General features: G+C 48.1%; 7 protein-coding genes across 7 annotated transcripts; 3 read left to right on the top strand and 4 right to left on the bottom strand.

Annotated features, from left to right (window-relative positions):
• Positions 1-366: 366 nt before the first annotated feature.
• AO090023000888 (putative amino acid transporter) lies at positions 367-2,271 on the top strand (the record flags this gene model as incomplete). The annotated part of the gene is made up of 4 exons (XM_023235812.1): positions 367-1,299; positions 1,347-1,522; positions 1,640-1,834; positions 1,890-2,271. 4 exons carry the CDS (start codon positions 367-369, stop codon positions 2,269-2,271), a joined length of 1,686 nt encoding a protein of 561 aa, XP_023090796.1.
• Positions 2,272-2,518: 247 nt separating this feature from the next.
• On the top strand, positions 2,519-5,464 carry AO090023000889 (uncharacterized protein; the record flags this gene model as incomplete). Its single annotated transcript, XM_023235813.1, has 7 exons — positions 2,519-2,998; positions 3,073-3,238; positions 3,302-3,566; positions 3,618-3,805; positions 3,863-3,911; positions 3,958-4,649; positions 5,292-5,464. 7 exons carry the CDS (start codon positions 2,519-2,521, stop codon positions 5,462-5,464), a joined length of 2,013 nt encoding a protein of 670 aa, XP_023090797.1.
• Positions 5,465-6,053: 589 nt separating this feature from the next.
• Positions 6,054-7,999, bottom strand: AO090023000890 (RAD52 DNA repair protein RADC; the record flags this gene model as incomplete). The annotated part of the gene is made up of 5 exons (XM_001821337.3): positions 6,054-7,042; positions 7,095-7,272; positions 7,329-7,508; positions 7,574-7,660; positions 7,739-7,999. 5 exons carry the CDS (start codon positions 7,997-7,999, stop codon positions 6,054-6,056), a joined length of 1,695 nt encoding a protein of 564 aa, XP_001821389.3.
• Positions 8,000-8,438: 439 nt separating this feature from the next.
• AO090023000891 (uncharacterized protein) lies at positions 8,439-9,503 on the bottom strand (the record flags this gene model as incomplete). Its single annotated transcript, XM_001821338.1, has 3 exons — positions 8,439-8,945; positions 9,005-9,348; positions 9,419-9,503. The coding sequence occupies 3 exons, from the start codon at positions 9,501-9,503 to the stop codon at positions 8,439-8,441; spliced, it is 936 nt and encodes a 311-aa protein (XP_001821390.1).
• Positions 9,504-11,137: 1,634 nt separating this feature from the next.
• AO090023000892 (putative integral ER membrane protein Scs2) lies at positions 11,138-12,360 on the top strand (the record flags this gene model as incomplete). The annotated part of the gene is made up of 7 exons (XM_023235814.1): positions 11,138-11,177; positions 11,261-11,313; positions 11,374-11,396; positions 11,467-11,525; positions 11,586-11,701; positions 11,752-11,856; positions 11,920-12,360. 7 exons carry the CDS (start codon positions 11,138-11,140, stop codon positions 12,358-12,360), a joined length of 837 nt encoding a protein of 278 aa, XP_023090798.1.
• A 780-nt stretch (positions 12,361-13,140) lies between these two features.
• AO090023000893 (sphingolipid delta(4)-desaturase family protein) lies at positions 13,141-14,531 on the bottom strand (the record flags this gene model as incomplete). The annotated part of the gene is made up of 3 exons (XM_001821340.3): positions 13,141-13,923; positions 13,983-14,261; positions 14,328-14,531. The coding sequence occupies 3 exons, from the start codon at positions 14,529-14,531 to the stop codon at positions 13,141-13,143; spliced, it is 1,266 nt and encodes a 421-aa protein (XP_001821392.1).
• A 619-nt stretch (positions 14,532-15,150) lies between these two features.
• On the bottom strand, positions 15,151-16,611 carry AO090023000894 (uncharacterized protein; the record flags this gene model as incomplete). Its single annotated transcript, XM_023235815.1, has 3 exons — positions 15,151-15,324; positions 15,380-15,594; positions 16,572-16,611. 3 exons carry the CDS (start codon positions 16,609-16,611, stop codon positions 15,151-15,153), a joined length of 429 nt encoding a protein of 142 aa, XP_023090799.1.
• Positions 16,612-17,822: the final 1,211 nt, after the last annotated feature.

Here is a 17,822-nt window from a genome sequence, read left to right on the forward strand (position 1 = left end):
AACGGCACTTACTAAATTCCACAACAGTATTTTATTACATTCCGAAAGGAAAGCACTAGGATACAATAATACGAGAAAAGAAGAAGGAGAGAAAGACTAACCTCGTAGCTACTTCCATCAAATTCAAGCAGAATGTAACAATTTAATTCGCATATGCAGGAAATACCAAGTAATCTTAACTTATTCTATTGTCTATTGACGGTCTATTGACCCTTGGAGAATCACGTTGATTGGGTAGCGGCTATAAATAAGTGGCACTAAGTAACGTTGCTTATCGATAAGGATCTCACGTGAAGCTCGCATGATTACCTGTCCCAAAGCATCATCCATGTGAATATATGATGACAAGAAGTCTCGCAAGCAGCAATGCCCAGGGATGAAGCTCAAGACCTGCTCCTGGCTGACCAGAATGGAATTGACAGGCTGGAGTCTCAGTCCTTACTTCCAGAGTCCCCCAGTGAGGAGCGCGATGCGTTAACCCCTTTTGATACAACTCCCCATTCCCCGATCTCTCCTCCCACCTTATCCGATGAAACACAGCACCAGCGACAGTCCTCGTTCGCTCAACCGGTGGCCGAAGGCCAACGGCGGGCTCCCCGCACCTTAAATCGCGTTAGATTTGACCTGGACGACGACACAGACGACGAGCATCGATCGAATGGCTATCCTCGACACTCGGGAGACTCGTGGCTAGAGGGGGAAGACTACGCCCGCGGGGACAATACTCGGTCAGGAAGGAGTGCCACAGGGCAGACGGTCCCCCTTCTGACAGATATAGAAGCGCCGAGTGTCACTCTTGCAACATCCGACGACTTTTTCCCCGAAGAGCACCTTGAGAATGCAAGGCCGAGGAGTGGAATGCGAATGGCCTTCATGAATATGGCGAACAGTATCATAGGAGCTGGTATCATCGGGCAGCCTTATGCACTGCGGCAGGCAGGAATGCTGATGGGCTTAACACTTTTGGTTGCGCTTACAGTCGCAGTAGACTGGACCATTCGATTGATAGTGATCAACTCCAAATTGAGCGGCGCGGATTCATACCAGGCAACTATGCAGCACTGTTTCGGGAAAAGTGGCCTCATTGCTATATCCATTGCTCAGTGGGCATTTGCTTTCGGCGGCATGATTGCATTCTGTATCATTGTTGGCGACACCATTCCGCACGTGCTCGGCTCATTGTTCCCTTCACTTCGAGATATGTCGTTTCTGTGGCTTCTTACCGACAGACGAGCAGTAATAGTCCTTCTTGTCCTGGGTATTTCTTACCCATTGTCACTATATCGGGATATTGCCAAGGTATGTTCTTCTCGGAGTTGCAATAGCTAAATCTGACAATCATACAGCTGGCCAAAGCGTCTACTTTAGCGTTACTGAGTATGGTGGTCATTCTGGTCGCTGTGCTAACACAGGGGTTCCGTGTCCCCTCGGAATCCCGAGGAGAAGTGAAAAGCCTGATGATTGTTAATTCCGGCTTCTTCCAGGCTGTTGGAGTGATATCTTTCGGTAGGTCTCAAACAGCGTATGATGCCTGAAGCATCAATCTCTTTACTAATTTTTCATAGCATTTGTCTGCCGTATGTAGTTATAAGTCTATCGAATCCCGCTTAAAGACTGACTGTACCAAAGACCACAACAGCCTCCTCATATATGGTTCTCTGAAGAAGCCGACTTTGGATCGCTTTGCGAGGGTGACCCACTACTCCACCGGAGTGTCACTCGCGATGTGCCTGACTATGGGCATCTCGGGGTTTCTTTTCTTTGGTTCCCAAACTCAAGGAAACGTGCTCAATAACTTCCCATCTGATAATATTATCGTCAATGTAGCACGGTTGTAAGTATAGCACTACATAAGCCTAGCAAATTTCCAGGTGAGCTGACGTTAGAAGTTGCCTTGGCTTGAACATGCTCACGACTTTGCCATTGGAGGCTTTTGTATGCCGTGAAGTCATGACAACCTATTACTTTTCGGATGAGCCCTTCAACATGAATCGGCATATTATTTTCACGTCGGCGCTGGTTGTGTCAGCCATGACCATGGCTTTGATTACCTGCGACCTTGGAGCGGTATTCGAACTCATCGGGGCAACAAGTGCCGCCGCTCTTGCATACATCTTTCCTCCTCTGTGCTATATCAAGCTAAGCAATGCCTCTCGAAAGGCCAAGATCCCCGCATATTTGTGCATTGTCTTTGGGATAACCGTCATGGGTGTTAGCCTACTGCAAGCAATTGCGAAAATGATCAGAAGTAAGTTGAAGACTCTAAACTAGGACCTTTTGAAACGAAATACTGATCCTGGATCCTTACCATCATAGACGAGGGCGGTGTAGGTACTTGCAGTGCTTAGCCAGGCTACCACTAAGCCTGACCTCCCACACTTATTCTAGGTCTTCGCTCAAAAAGATAATAGACTTTTCTGTTCATACCCTTCTTTGGGCTGGTGTAAATAGATGTTTCCAGCATTCAGCATATACGGTGTACTTTTACGTTCAAGGCTTGTACTAGGGAAAGCAAGCAATGTGTATTGTAACAAGGAATATATTGTCCAAAACAAACGGTATGCATGTTTTTTGCTTCACGGGACTTCACTCTTTCCCGTTTCACTCTGCGTTTGCATTGAACTTTTTGTCAGTAGCTCAAAACAATTCAACTCTTTCCTTTCTCCCCAACATCCTTTCGCTTTTCCTCTTCACCCTCCCACTCTCGCTTTCTATTTTTTGTATTCCTCTACATGTTCATAACGTTCTTTGCTATATGCCTCTTTCCTTTGCAACTCAGATAACACTGTCTCTCATCACATACATTCACTTCATTTCTCTGCTTCTTGCTCTTGCTCCTAAATCATTCACTGGGGATTCTATTACCCCTCATTTTCTTCAATTCTGTATCTGTATCTGCCTCTGTTTACATATTGTATCACTTTCTTGCTTGCATTGTCAATACCTGTTCGTAAACATGGATCAGGACAAAAAGGAGCGTCTTAGCCGGCTCCAGATGGTAAGTTTATCTGTGAATTCTTGTGTTTATGCAGCGATCATATCACCCATACTCATCTCATTTATCAACAATAGGAAGATCTGGGAACCGCCAGGCGTGAACACATCTCTACCACAGATAGCAGGAAGGTAAAAAAGGCCCGCTTAGAAGATATCGAAGCCACTCGACTGTCGAATCAGCCGGGGACAGAGGCTCAGCGTTTAGCTGAGCAGAACCGGCAACAGCTCACCGAGTGGAAGAGTAAGTGACCGTATTGCCACACACCCACGCGCCTACCACCGCTCTTGCTGATCGAACTGAAAGACGTGTTCCAAAAGCTAGGAGACACTGATGATTTAGAGAATCTCGATGAGCTCCTAAATGGTCAAAGTCACCGTCTTCAACTGAGAGCCGCTTTGCACGGATCTGGCAGTTATGACAGCGGCAGGTCTTTAAAGGCGACGGACGACTATCCTAAACCATCAGAAGCTTTGCTCTCAGCGTCTACTAGGGGTTCTAGATCACGAGGTCGAGGTGGCGGTATAGCTGGCACGAGAGGCCGTGGCGATATCAGAGCTGTAACTGTCAGGTATGTTTCCATTAAGTTATATATTGGATGGACAAAATTAATCCTGAGAAGACTTCCTTCCGGTACTTCCAACCGTGCTTCTGCTTCTAAGCCAGGGCATCACGTACAACAAGCTTCTGGCGCCCGCAAGGCATCACTAGACCCAGCTCTAGAAATAAATAACAGCGATCCTTACGGGAAAGGTCGCGGGAAACAGGCGCAGAATCAGCCACCGTATCAGTTTGGGAAGAACAGAGGAAGTAAGTAGTTACTCGCACAATTATATACCACGCGACTAACCATTGCCCACAATTTAGGTGACGAAAGGAGTCAAGTATCTACTGTTGTCAAAACTAGACGACCAATGTAAGTCATAGGCTAATTCCAGTTTCCACTTTCTGACATCCATCAGCACTGTCAACTTACCAAGGCTTCTTAGCCCTCCTGAGTGTTTTCTAGAAGAAGCCAGAAAATTACTCCAGAGGGTCTCAGAGACCGCACCTGCTACTACCCAGAATGAATCTAACCTCCCTAGTGCTCCTTCAACGGCTTCACCTCGCGAAAACCGAATGGAACAACCCATTACCACACAAAAGGCCCTTCTGTCAAACACTAAAGCTGTGGCCAGTCATGATGAACCAGCATCAGTGACTACCCTGACAATAGCGCCCCATGAGAATCCAGAGCCACAACTCAGCGCTGCCCAAGTCACTGCTGATCGAGTCATTAAAGACAACCTCAGCGAAAACGCAGAATCTACTATCGTTATCTCCAAAACTACAAGGAAGGATCAGTCTGCTTCGGAATCCGTTCTCAAAACTCCAGAGGAATCTCTTCTTGATTTGAGCAGTACACCACCCACAAAGGACTCTTTTATGAGAGACGACAACCTGATAATGAGCCCTTCGCTCCAAGAGCTGGAGGGTCTAGAATTTATGCAGAGCTTAACAAACACCCCCGGAAGCACGTCGTCCCCTATCGTCCAGAGGCCTGAATGTGAAGAGCCCTTAAAGAGTACAGCCTTTGAGGAGAAAAGCTCGGCTACTACTCAAGCTGATGAAGATGGAGCCTGCGACAAATTCCAACGTGATATAGAAATGCTCTGTAAGCTAATGGCGTCAACCTCACTCTCGGACAAGCATCGTGAAAGCTTGGAGGAATGTAAAGCAGAACTCGAGGCAAAACTCCAAAGTTTTCATCGCACACCTAGGCTAACTCCAACACACTTAGAACCTTCAACTAAAAGTCCTACTGAAGCAAGGAGCGCTTTACCTGTCTCAAAAAGTCGAAATAGTCCTAGTCTACTAAGCCGCCTTAATGGGACAGCGGCCTCGTTCATTCCAAGCAGACCCGATATGTCACCCACCCCCACTCGAACACGAGCTAGATCCGTGTCATACACGGTACATTCCTGCCATATATTTGGGAATCATCTGCTACCAGGCCAGCGTGAGAATCAGGCTGCAGTACAGCCCAAGGAAACTCACATATTTGGTGATCACATACTTCCTGGCAGACGTCAAGTAAGCGGTATGGCAAATTCCTTTCCCTCATTTTTAATATATGGCAGCAGCTACTGAGATTGCAGCCTTTTAGAGTCAAGCAGCACTCAAGTCAAGTTCAATATCCCGAGGAAAACACCAGCACTGCCAAACTTGAAGATCCCGGGGTTTGGAGGACATGAGGACCCTGTTCTAGAGTCATCCCACCCTCTTGGCGATACTCAACAGACACTTCTACATACAGGCCCAGTAAACAAGATGATTCGAAAAACAGGTGCACCGGATGATCAGTTGCAGCAGTCAGTACACGCGCCAAAGGAGAATAAAACCCCAGTGACTCGATCGACTGGGCAAGCCTTGGGTGGCCTTCAAGCTTCGATCTATGCTATTCGTGAGGAAAACAAACCCATCCGTTGAGATAAAGATCTCTCGAGGAATGACCAGTAATCTTAGTTGCTTGAAGTAAGTATACTTCGCAGCCCCTGGTCGGTTTGCTTCTCTGAAAAGGCCTTTGCCCTCAGTCTAACTCGTTGACCCCATGTGCTCGATTCTCCTGTTATTCTAGTTAGACAGTGAATGCTTGATGACGACGATGGAATGGTCCCCACCAGCTGAAATTCAAGGCAGTTCTTCTTCGGTTCCTTATTTCTTATTTATCGTTTGAAGCCCCATAAAACTCCAGGCAGCATCCATGCTTATGGCTTTTTGACAGAGTATGTATAGTACAAGCTGTGTAGTGTCCGTAGACAATCCAGTCACACAACTGCCTAAGGAGGCACGTCTTGGATGCTTTAAGCTGGAGTGAAGAGAATATAACAAAAATAACATTCATCAAGAACATTCATTACATTTAACCCGGAGCTCCTTTACCCGTACCCCAATCCTGAACGCCATGTCTTGAACTACCGATGAGATGACCTCTAACGATGCAATGAGTGGACGATCTCCCCGTAAGCATGGCTATTATTTATGTTGCCGTGTAACTATACTAAATCCGCTAGGAGTCCTATTGCGGATGTTGTTGCTGTTGGTGTGGAAGAGGCCCGTCGTTGATTTTCGGCCTCTTAGGGTCTATCGCACCACCAATGGGAGCAGGCCCGCTGCCGCCTAAAGTGGATGCATTAGTCACATCACTTAGGGGAGGTCGTTTCCCATTTAGATTTTGTGGCCCGACGCCCCGGTTTGCAGCTGTAGTATTCACAGCATTCTTGGGGTCGATGTTCGGTCTTGTTAATGGGCGGTAAGATGAGGTTGTCTGGCCTCGATTCATGGGACTGCCTATTCCGCTAGGAGCGCCGATTTTCCGATGCATATCTTGAGAAGGGTTGACGAAGTCACGGGTATTGTTGGCGGCGGGGGATACGCTGGCAAGCATGGGTTTGGAAATCGGGACGCTCTTACTGTGGTCGACGCCAGCTGTCTTGCGGATGGATGGGCTTTCTGCATGGGGGTCGAATGCCGGGGCTGCGTTTGCTTGTGGGTTGTCACGTAGGAGATCGACTGCTCGAGCTGAGAAGAATGAGGCAGATGGCATCGGTGAGCTTCCTGGTGGGAGCATGTCCTGGGTTCCGGGGTCGTTGGGATTAGGAACTTGTTCCCGTTTGATGGGCATCTGACCACTTGCACCGGGCATGGCTGTGTCTTGATTAGGTCTTGGTTGAGCTGGTGGTATTCTTCCGCTTGGAAGGTTGTGTTGCGGGTTGTGGGCGGGTGCAGCAGGGTTTGGTCTGCCATTCAGAGCAGGAGGTGGTATCTGTCTAGCGGCAGCTGCCTGGTTCGGCGGTCTTTCTGGTTTGGATGGTGTGGCAATGGCGGAATGGGGTCTTGCAGCGGCTAAGGGGTTATGCTGTTGAGGGCCCCTGTACGGGGCTGGGCCATTTTGACGGTTCAGAGGTGTTGGTGGCTGCTGAAATCTTTGGGTATCTGGGTCTATTACTATTTCATCTGGGTTTCCAGTTGCGGCGACTCCAAAGTCCGCTTCGTCAAATAAATCACCTGCGATCGTTAGTGAAATGCATGCAAGGTAGCTTGATTTATCGTTACGTACTTCCGAACTCTCCATCAGCATCAAAGGCAGTATCGGCTGAGTTACTGTTGTTCTTTCCCGCATCAGTCGGGCGAGGAGGGAGATCATCATCCTCCTGCATCGGCTTCTGTTGAACTGGTTCTTTCTTGATGGGTGCGAAATCAGGGTGTCGGTGAAGGTCATCCACGTCCCATCTTGCCTGGGAGCATGTTAGTACCTGAGTCTAGTCGAGTAATATGCCGTAGAAACACATACAGGCGCTGTCTTCACTTTCGTCACTTTCGATACGTAATCCTTATCATAAATGCAATTGCCCAGGACGTTGCCGAAGTTCCTCAATGTACGCTTTAGGGCATCTGTGGTTCCTTCTTTCTTTGCTTTTTCGAAAGCCGCAGCTTTCCCTTTACAGTTCTCAATGTGGCCGTACCCGATATCCTAACGTCGTCCAAAGTGGTTAGCGTTTGGGCACATCGGAGCATATCATTCACGCAAAAGTATACCTCATGGTAGGTCCCATCCTTTAGAGTCACCCTCACTACAACTGACAAGCCCAAGCTAATCTTCCCCGTATTTGGGCTCTCGTCAACCTGTTACAACGAGGGATTTATCAGCTGTCCGATCTCGGGCACACGCAACATAGATATGCTCCTATCAATAGAACATACGAAATCGATCTGAATTTGTTGTATCGAACTTGACCACCCATTGAAACCAAAGACCTCGTTGGCTAGGTTAATGCATTTGTCTGCAGCCAGATAATGGACTCTCTGTCCCGCGGCGCCTGGCCTAGAGGAGATGTATTCGGGGCCTAATTTCTTATCGAGCCGTGCTTGCAGTGTGGCGATCTCCCGAGCTGTATACTCATTCATGCGGCGAGGACGTTCCTCAAAGGGGTTTGCTGATGTAGTGTCTGTCGTGTTGGGCATCATGATGCATGTCGGATTGCCTCGATGTTGGTCGCCAACACTAAGACGCGTTAGCTTAGATCGGGATTAATAGCAGCGGTAGCGTAGCACACTGGGGTGGCTCACGCGGGCATTATTAAAAGATATATAAATGTTACACTAGTTAAGAAAGGGTATCATTGGTATACACCGATGCGCGTGGCGTACACAGTGGGGGGTAATGAAGATAGACAGAGGTCAACTGAGCTGCTCGACGCGTGACGGAATCCGACAGTCGCGATACCACGTGATTTTTCATATATAGCTACTATTGTCGGGAAACAGACCCATCGAAACAGACCCAACCTTGGCTATAGTTAGTTAGATAAATTTTCTAGTGGTATCAATGTTCTTCTTGCTATTCCTAATTCTCAATGAATCTTTACTCCTGTCTGTGGCCGATACCTCCAACAAGACCCACTCACTGGACTACGAGGCTTGCACTGGGTGTAAGGCCAAGGTCCTTTAGTGACTCCCCGTAGTATTCAGAATCAAATACCTTTCTTGGGAAGGTCTGCAAGAAGCTCTGAACGTCAATGCCATCTTCCTGTTTGAGAGCCGCAGCAACCTCGAACAGCGTGGTCGTGACAGGAAGCGTCTTCAGAATGTTTCCCTTAGGGGTTTGAAATCTCAGACGAGTTTCGGTGTAGGCAGATGCGGGCTTCGATGTGGAAGGGCCCGAGCTTGTGGCAGATGGAGCAGAAGCTGGTTCAGCTGAAGGCGCTACACCCGCTCGTTCTGCGCGCTCCCGCTCAGCCTTCCGTCGCCGCTCTTCTTTATCAGCTTCAATCTTCGCCTTGACACGTCGTTTCGCTTCGATGTCTGCCAGCTTTTCCTGTTTCTTCTTCTCTGCTTCCTTCATCATTTGCTTCCTCTGGAGCTCCTCTTTCGCGTCTTGGGATTCTTTCGTGCTCTTTCGCCGGATTTCCTAGTCGCAAAGTGATTAGTAGATACTCCCTCAAATGTAGTAAAGGGTATCGCATTTACTTCATTTCTCTTCTGGTCAATCTTATCCTGCACAGACTGCACCGATCGCTTCGCTGCCAGCTTCTGTCTGAGGTCTTCGAGTTTTGCCTTCTTTTCTTCCTCCGTGAGAGGCTTGAGTTCCTCCGTAGATTCCGAGAAATCAACATGTTGAGACTTGGAGGCATGGAATTCCGCTTGTGCATGGCTTCGAAATTTCTTTCCACATTCATTGCAGACCAGGCTCCTAGCTTCCTCGCCCGGTTGGAGCTGGGGGCCCTCTTCCTCATCATCATTCTTGGACTCAGCCTTTATCTCCTCTAATGATTTGTCTTGATTCGCTTCGAGCCATTCCAAAGCACCCTGGACTGAGGAAGAAAAGCTTGTTGTTAGTGAACACCCAGAGCACAACCAGTGGTAGTATGTCGGAACACCTACGGCCACCGCTCTTGGTAACAGCCAACTCGGCCCGTTCCTTATCAAAGCCCATTTCAATGAGCTGGTCCAAGTCTGAGGGAGCCATGGTAGTGTTGCGACAGGAAATGTAGAGAGATGTAGAGAGGTTCGATGTGGGATTGAGTATGGATGGGATCGTTTGGAGAGGAAGTGGGGTAGAACAAGGTACTACAAGGTAGTCGTTCTGTAGCGTGCTGATGTATGGGTGGAAAAGAACAACTTGATATGCTCAGAATCTCAAGAGAAAGAGGGGATAATGAGGTTTTTGTGAGAGCTACCAAATTGATGTTTGGGGTTAAAGCTAAAGAAAGGTGTTCAAGTGACGTACTTATCGGAACCGGTTGACTGTTATTAATCACCGCCGATACGGTACTGTTTGTACATACATACCACAATACCATTGTTGACCTATCTGGAGTACCACCTATATATATGGATATCTTCTTACAAGCCAAGTCGATGGATATTAGTTTACATTTATGGTGCTGGCTATAACTACCGTCTCTCGTACTAAAGGAGCTCATCACCATACGAGGATCTCGTCATGGCAGAATACAGCTGTAGTGTAATGGCTGAGACCATTTAAAGAACTAAGGATACTTATGAAGCAGAACCTAATCTACAAAGCTGGCAAGTTAGGCATTGCTACGGCTAACAAGGGTATGTCCCCAGCCCTTCTCGTATCGAAGATTAACTCAAAACTGATCAAGCTATAGTACGTAGTGTCCCAGATATCGTAGTCCACATATAGTGGGGAATGTGACAGGGTCCAAAGAGTTTAATTTCTGCATCTGTAGAATATCAAACTCAAAGTCAAGAAGCAGTACTATGCATTCTAGTAGCGGTGAGTCCCAATATCATATTGAGGTTGGTATCTGGCTTCATGAAAAACACCTTGACATCCCATTCTTCGGAGATACAATGCTGATGAGCGGTCAGTCAGCAGACGTAGGCAACTAGAACACTAATGCCAAAGGGAGCTCGCTATGGCTTCCCTAGAGAGTATGGTGACCCGTACGCATTGACCATAGCATTAGGCGCAGAGAGAGGAGAGTAATACGGAGTATGGAGCAGATCATCATTTATGCAAAACATCCGTCACATGTATCGAATACCAACTAGGAAGATTTGGGTCATATTTTTAGGGTCCGAGGATGTCAATGAGTGGATCCCGAGGGATAGGGCCAGACTTTCGAGAAAGACAAAAGAAAAGGGGGAATCGGATGATTTCCCCTCTTGCCATTGCTTCAGTTGTGTGTAAAGCACGTTGTTCAGAACAACCACGGGTATAGAGGAATAACACAGTCCATAATGCAAGGCGCTCATAGATAGTAAGCAGAGGATTCGGTACAAGACAATGATCTAGAAAAGAGGATAAATAGTCCGTGATGACATCACCTGACTTCCACCCGCGGTCTGGCTGAGTCAGCGCGGCCGGGGGCCAATTGGCGTCGTTGCGACAACTCGAGTATTGCGCCTGAATAATAAATCAGCAGCATCACCATCGAACTACTTCCTACCTGACCAAACTAACTACATTGGTCATCTCTCAGCCTCCTACCTAAAGTCATCTGTTGTCCAGCTTCTTTGGCCTCATCGGCTGCCCTACCACGCATACATTTATTCTCTCTTGCCCGGAACCATTTATCAGTCCCAACCCTCCTTGTGTCTGCCTGCGCACTTGTGTCTTGTGCCTCCAAAATGTCTATCATGCTCGAGCCGCCCGAGTTGGCCTTCAAGCGTGAGTATACCTCTCGGGATTGGGCTCATCCGTCATTGACTCGGGACTAAATGGTTTGGTCGCAGGCCCCTTCAATCGTGAAGTCTGCCAGATCCTACATCTCAATAATGAAAATCAGGAGCCTGTTGTTTTCAAGGTATGCGGAAGGACACTCCCTTGAGATCTCGATCGCACACTAAGAGTTGCTCGGTACTAGGTTAAAACGACCGCCCCGAAACAGTACGCAGTCGCTCTTTTCCCCACGTCATCTCTGCCTGCAGTGATTCTGGTGTTTACTAACATGGATCAGCTACTGTGTCCGCCCCAACTCGGGACGGATAGAACCCGGAAAGAGCGTTGATGTCCAAGGTGGGTTCGCAATCTAAACCTGTGATTTCGGAAACCTCATAATGTCTAACTATTATAAAGTGTTGCTACAGGCCATGAAAGACGAGCCTGCCCCAGATGCCAAATGCAAGGACAAGTTCCTCGTCCAAACTGTCGCGGTAACTCGTGATATGGAGTTTGCAAACGTCACTTCTATCGTACGTCTCTCGATTGATATTTACAGATCAACCTCCTAACGGTCTCATAGTTTGAAAAGGCTTCCAAGGCTTCAATCCAGGAGCGCAAGATCCGCGTGAACTGGTTATCTGCCGAGGACTCCCCAGCCGCCGAGCAGGGAGATACAAACGGTGTTGTACGTTTCACACTATCGCCCAGCCTTTCGCACAGGTCACCACAGGACTAATCGCTTATTTAGAATGTGCCGGATGATGAACCCCCTGCCTATACTTCTCCCGCTGCAAACTTTCAGACCCCTGCTGTAGGAGCTGCCAGCAAAGTCGCCAACGACACGTCACCAATCCCACCGCCAGATTTCAGCGATAAGCGGGACATCGCTACCCCACAGACGAATGAATCCAAGATCTCCTCTGCTAAGGCAGCCATTGCAAGCGCTATTCCAACCTCGGGTGAAGACCTAAGTGCACAGCTTGCCGAGGCTAAGGCGCAGATTCAGAATCTGAAAGACAGGCTGGCAGACCAGGGCTTGAGGCAAAGGAAGATCGGCGGCGAGACCGAAAAATCAGCTGCGCCGGCGTTGCAACAACAGCACGCTCAATCCGTCGAGGCCGGAGTACCGGTGCAAATGGTGGCTGGTTTGTGCCTGCTAAGTTTCTTGATTGCGTACTTTTTCTTCTAGTCGCCGATCTTTCCCTCTTTATCTTCTCTTTTCTTACTAGTTTCACTTTTACCCCCCATGTTTCAACTATTTTGTTACAGATGAACTGTACTTCGTATTCCCTTTGAGTTGCTTCCGTGGCATCGTTCCTAGCCTCAACACTCCGTTATATCGTTATTTTCCCAGTTGCACTCTACACCGCTGTTATCTTATTCATACCTCTTGTCTGCCTTTGCCTTTTAACTTTTTTTTCTTTTTCTTTTACTATACTTTTCCATTACCCTTTCTCTTTCTCTTTTCTCTTCTTCTCTTTCCCCTTTCTTTTCTATTGTTCCTCTATTACTTTCTTCGATTTCTTATGTTCGATCATGACGGCCAAAATGGAAGCACAGAACAGCAATAGAAACAAATATTAAAAAAAAAAATTTCCGATTATACGAGTCCTCCGATGTTGTATCATACGTAGTAAATTTTACTTGCCTCATTGAAGCTCAAGCCTTGTTAAGTATTGCTAGTATTGCTTTAGTCAATACAGACATGATATACTCGCCGCGATTAATGTGGCAAGCCAGTATGACTTTGTGTATGTCCACTGTCTGGTGTCGGGTAGTATTAATCATGTGTAATAATTCAGGAATGAGTGTTACTAGGCCTCTGGTGGTTGTTGATCTTAACAATCTAAGTTCGTATAAAGCGGCCGTAGAAATACATACTCTGGAGTGAAAGGGATCATCTCTATTATAGAATCATCAACAGTATCCATAACCTAATAAGTAAAAACAGCAATAGTACATATACAGATCAGTTTTGAAGTTCACTCTCCTTCCACCCATCTTCATTTTCCTCCGGCCCAGCCGACTCAGCCGAGATAGTCTCTCCGCTACGTCCGGACTTCCCGCCACCACCGACAAGCCGGCCCCCCTGGGCTCTCTTAACCCGACACCACATCCCGACATTCTTGTCCAGAATAAACGTCCAGATAACCCACACCCAGGAACGATGAGAAGGCAGCGGCTCGTAAAACTCGCTCGCGATGCGATGGAGCGCAGGTAATCTTGTCCAAGGGATCGCGGGGAAATCGTGATGTTCATTATGCAGACCTACGTTGTAAGTCAGGATGTTGAGGGGCCCATAGTAGGAGTATGTCTCCGGGGGAGGGAGGTTATCCAAGGGATGGGGCTGTTTCTTTTCGGTGGATTTCGCCTTCTGCTCTGTGATGGACTCTGTTCCGTGATCGACTTTGGAGAAGAAATAATGTTCTGCGATGAAGTGGCCAGCGCATGGATGGAGCGAGCCGGCGAGGAATGAGCTGAGAATGAGGTAGAAGAAGGGCTGTAGTGAGCCGCCGCAGAATTTGACGAGTGCGTAGTCGAAGGAGAGTTGGACGGCGAGGTTCAGAGTGTGGATGTAGGTGAAGGGCGGGCTGTAGATGAACATAGGCCGGAGGGCGTAGAAGAGGATCTGAAAAGTGCAGAAGAAGGCCTTGCCGAGGAGGGAGTCAAGGAGGAAGGCCTCAACAGCAGTCGGAAGATCGGTATCGAGGCCTGCAACACCAAGGGATTTATGATGCGTTAGGTGGTAGGGCTAGTTATTAATTGTCAGTGACGAGTGTCTTCCCGGTTGTTATATCCTGCAGGACATACCCGGAACGCAGCACTGTAAGGCACCCCAATAGGGAGATTGGCAAAAATCGCCAACAGACGATTACCCATTGGGGACCGGAAGGCCAGGTTATGAGAAATCTCATGGATAGCGAGGAAGAGGTTCTGATTGGCAGTTGCTCCGATCAAGTATGCGGTTGCAAGAAACCGCCAGGACAGCATCGAGGTGTCCCGGAGTAGATATGCACAGCATATCTGGAGGGAGACAACACCAAACACCACATATTTAGTGAGAGGCTCATAACCACAGAGCTTGGTAACCTGATAATAGCGAACCCATGAGATTAGCGGTGCATGAGATGAAGCGGTGAAAGGCGTTGAACACACCTCTGGATGGGCTTTGATAATCGCTTGCCGTCTTGAACGGTGAGGCTCTTCCGTATATGTCCAAAAGAATTGGTCCTCGACTATAGACGACTCTGACGGTGGAATTCGAACCGACCGCTGGTCATTCTGTGCATCGAGATCCTTGTTCTTCGCGGCGGACACGCGGAGATGCGGACTATCGGTGGTCACGACGGCGGAGGGCATGATTGGGGGGCGGGATAGGAGAAGGAAAGATGGTATATTTACGCCATGGGTCGAGAACGGGTAGAGAAGGAGAGAAAGAAGGGGAGGCAATGGCAAGCGACGATCCGAGTCTTCTGATTAATTGCAACGACAACGTGAGTCGGAGTGGATTGTTTCCACGTGGGGCCTCCCGGCGCCATGGATGGTTATGACTGGTCCGATCTACCGCCTTGCCTATTCAGGAATTATGGTTTGACATCCTAGATCCATGGGTTGATTCCAGTGTGTAACGAGTATTGTTCATGACCATTTCTATTGCTATCATTGGGGTTTTCTTGATCTCATAATGCTATAAGCAAAGTAACAATATACAACGTCCAGGCAAACGCCCTAGCTCAGTAATCGTCTCCACGACTAATCACTTCCTTAACGTTAGGCCGAAGGACAATAGTCTGCATGGTCGGTTAGTCTGAATTCAAAATTTCAGGTACAGTGATGTGGTTCGGTCTTACGTGTTCATATTGGGCAGTGTAAGAGCCCTTGATATCGCAAAGTGGTGGGTAGTCCTGGACTATTCCGGACGAAACCAGGTTGTTCAACTACGAATATGTTAGCATATAATTCCGAAGACCTAGAGAGCTTATCGTCTTACTCCAAGAAGATATTTATCCTGTCCAAGTCGGTCAAGATAACGACGGCAGAAGGGCAAAGTGCCGAAGTTCTTGTTGATCACATTCAACAGATTCTTGGCCGAAGAGAGACGCAGAGGCACCGGAGAGGCATTAGGAACCAAAGCGTAATGGGAGGTTTCCATCTGTCAGCAAGTTAGCTCTGTCTAGACTCACAATATTGGCCAGTAGCACACTTACGTCTTCTCGCACGTAGCCCTTTCCGGTACTACCGAAGGTCTCAATGGCGAAAACTTCACCTTCCTCCATCTTGGTCTGGTCACCACCCTTCACAATCGGAACACTCTTGCCTCCGTGGATGACGTGCTGGTCAATGTTGTGACCGTTGAGGTTCCTAATACACTTCACGGGATGCATGGTCCCGTTGAGTTCAACTTCATAACTTTCCATGGCCTCTTGGATGGCGGCACCAATATCGCTCATGCGGACGTCAATACCCGCTTCCTACATACGGTCATCAGTAAAAGTTCCATAAACTTAGGAAGTTGGAGGCATAGAAGCATACGCGAATTCCAGTATTGGTAGCATCCTTAACGGCCTCAAGTAGGGGGTCATAAACTGGGTCGAAAGCCACAGTAAAAGCACTGTCGACGATGCGGCCGTTGATGTGCGCGCCGAAGTCGACCTTCATCACGTCTCCCTGCTGCAGCACCATCTTGTTGCCCGCATTAGGTGTGTAGTGAGCGGCACAATGGTTGATGCTCAGACCACAGGGGAAACCCATACCACCCTTGAGGTTGTCACCTTCCTCAAGACCCTGGTGGCCAGTCAAAGCACGCACTGATTCCTCGATGCCCTCAGCAATCTCCGTCAAGGTCTGGCCCGGCTTGATAGTCTTCTGCGCATACTGACGGACCTGACGGTGCACCTCAGCACCCTGACGATACTCCTGCAAAAAATCATTGTTCATGCGGTCGAGATAACGCTTTTCTTCGTTGGTCGTGCGGTACAGATTATCATCTTTGTACTCGACGATCTCGCCCTCAGGGTACTGCTTGCCGGCGAAGAGCTGAGAAAGAGGGACCCGCGGGGGCTCGCTCTGAACCTTAGCACCGCCCTTCTTCTTCTTCTTAGACTTGCGCTTCTTCTTTTTCTTGGCGGCTATACATCACCGGTTGTGGTCAGCGGGGTTCTGTATTTCTTGGTCGGGGATATCTTGCTTGGTTTGGCGCACCTCCGTTGGCCCCGCCTTCGGGAGCAGCGTTTCCTTCATCAGCGTCATCATCCGAGTCGTCCTCTGCCTCTCCGGCTTCTGCCTGACCCGCGGTAGGGGCGTCCGCTTTAGCGGCACCGCCCTGGCCGTTTACTGGGACAGGACATATCTTATCAGTTCAAGTGTGATCGACAATGCAAGAATGGGGTAAGCACCTACGGTCAAGCTTCTGCAGATCCTCGCTAGCCTGAGCAGCCATTGTGAAGAGGATTTGGCACAAGAAAATCCGTTGGCGGAGTGCAAAAACCTGGGTTGGATGGGCAGAGAAATCTGACGGCGGAAAAAAAAGAGGGGAGCGGCTGCATTCGGTATTTACCAATGCCAAGACATACTGCCTTCTTCCCTATTATCTAACCAGGCATACTTAGATACACCTTCGCCACCGTAGAACTGTGGAGGAATTACTCCTTCCGTAAGTAGGTACTACCTAGTTTTCCAATATTGATGTAATAGAGCACTCTGCGTTGATCAAAATGGCTTACTCTGTCGTGTAACTGGTATTGGTTTGGTTCCAGACTCAATACCAAATGGTCGCGTGCACAGCTGGTTTTTATACTAACTCTATGATACATTTACTTATACATGTGTATGTTGGATGTATGTATGTCTTTTATTTGATCCAGTTATTTGAAGCTATCTGTGACAGTAGTGCTGAGGAAACCCTGCGTTTTCCTTATCAACGTCCAAAATACATGGACGAGACATGGTATTATACCATCAACAATGCATCAAGATAGTAGGTAGACAAGTTCAACAGTAAATTTAGTTAAAGGAAGGAAATGATAAACATATCAATAGCAATTACACGCCGGATTAGCCTGTGCACAATTCTATGTAAATGGATATACACACCTTAGCCCCTTCTTATAGATTGACTAAAGTTAGATTATCAGATAACACCGATTTAAATCAACCGATGACGCAGCACCCCCGATGAGCGGCGGAATTTCCTCTCTTCCTCCCATACTTCCGCTCCCAATCTATATCCAATCCAACCAACTACCTATTATTCCACCTCCCCGTTACCCGTGCCCTCCCCTCCAAGTGAAAACCACCCCTATCTTTCACTTTCAGGATCGAATGACAACACAGGCACGTCCAAAGACATGTTATTTCCTCGCGTGAGGACCCCCGGCATTCGACTCCGGACCACGCATCTGCACACGCAACATTGGAACCATACCTATCCCACATTGTACACCAATACAGCTTCATTCTCGACGTCGCCAATTAGACGCGCAACGAGCCGTGAACCGAGCCACTATGAAATCCTCGAAGTACCGATAACGGCGTCACCAGCCGAGATCAAAAAGTGCGAATACCCCTCCACACTAACAGTTTTCCTGGCCTCAAGACATATATACATATACATAGGCAACGTCAAATTCATTTACACGCCGTCCTCAATCA

This window comes from Aspergillus oryzae, chromosome 3 (genome assembly GCF_000184455.2).
Source record: "Aspergillus oryzae RIB40 DNA, chromosome 3".
NCBI lineage: Eukaryota > Fungi > Ascomycota > Eurotiomycetes > Eurotiales > Aspergillaceae > Aspergillus > Aspergillus oryzae.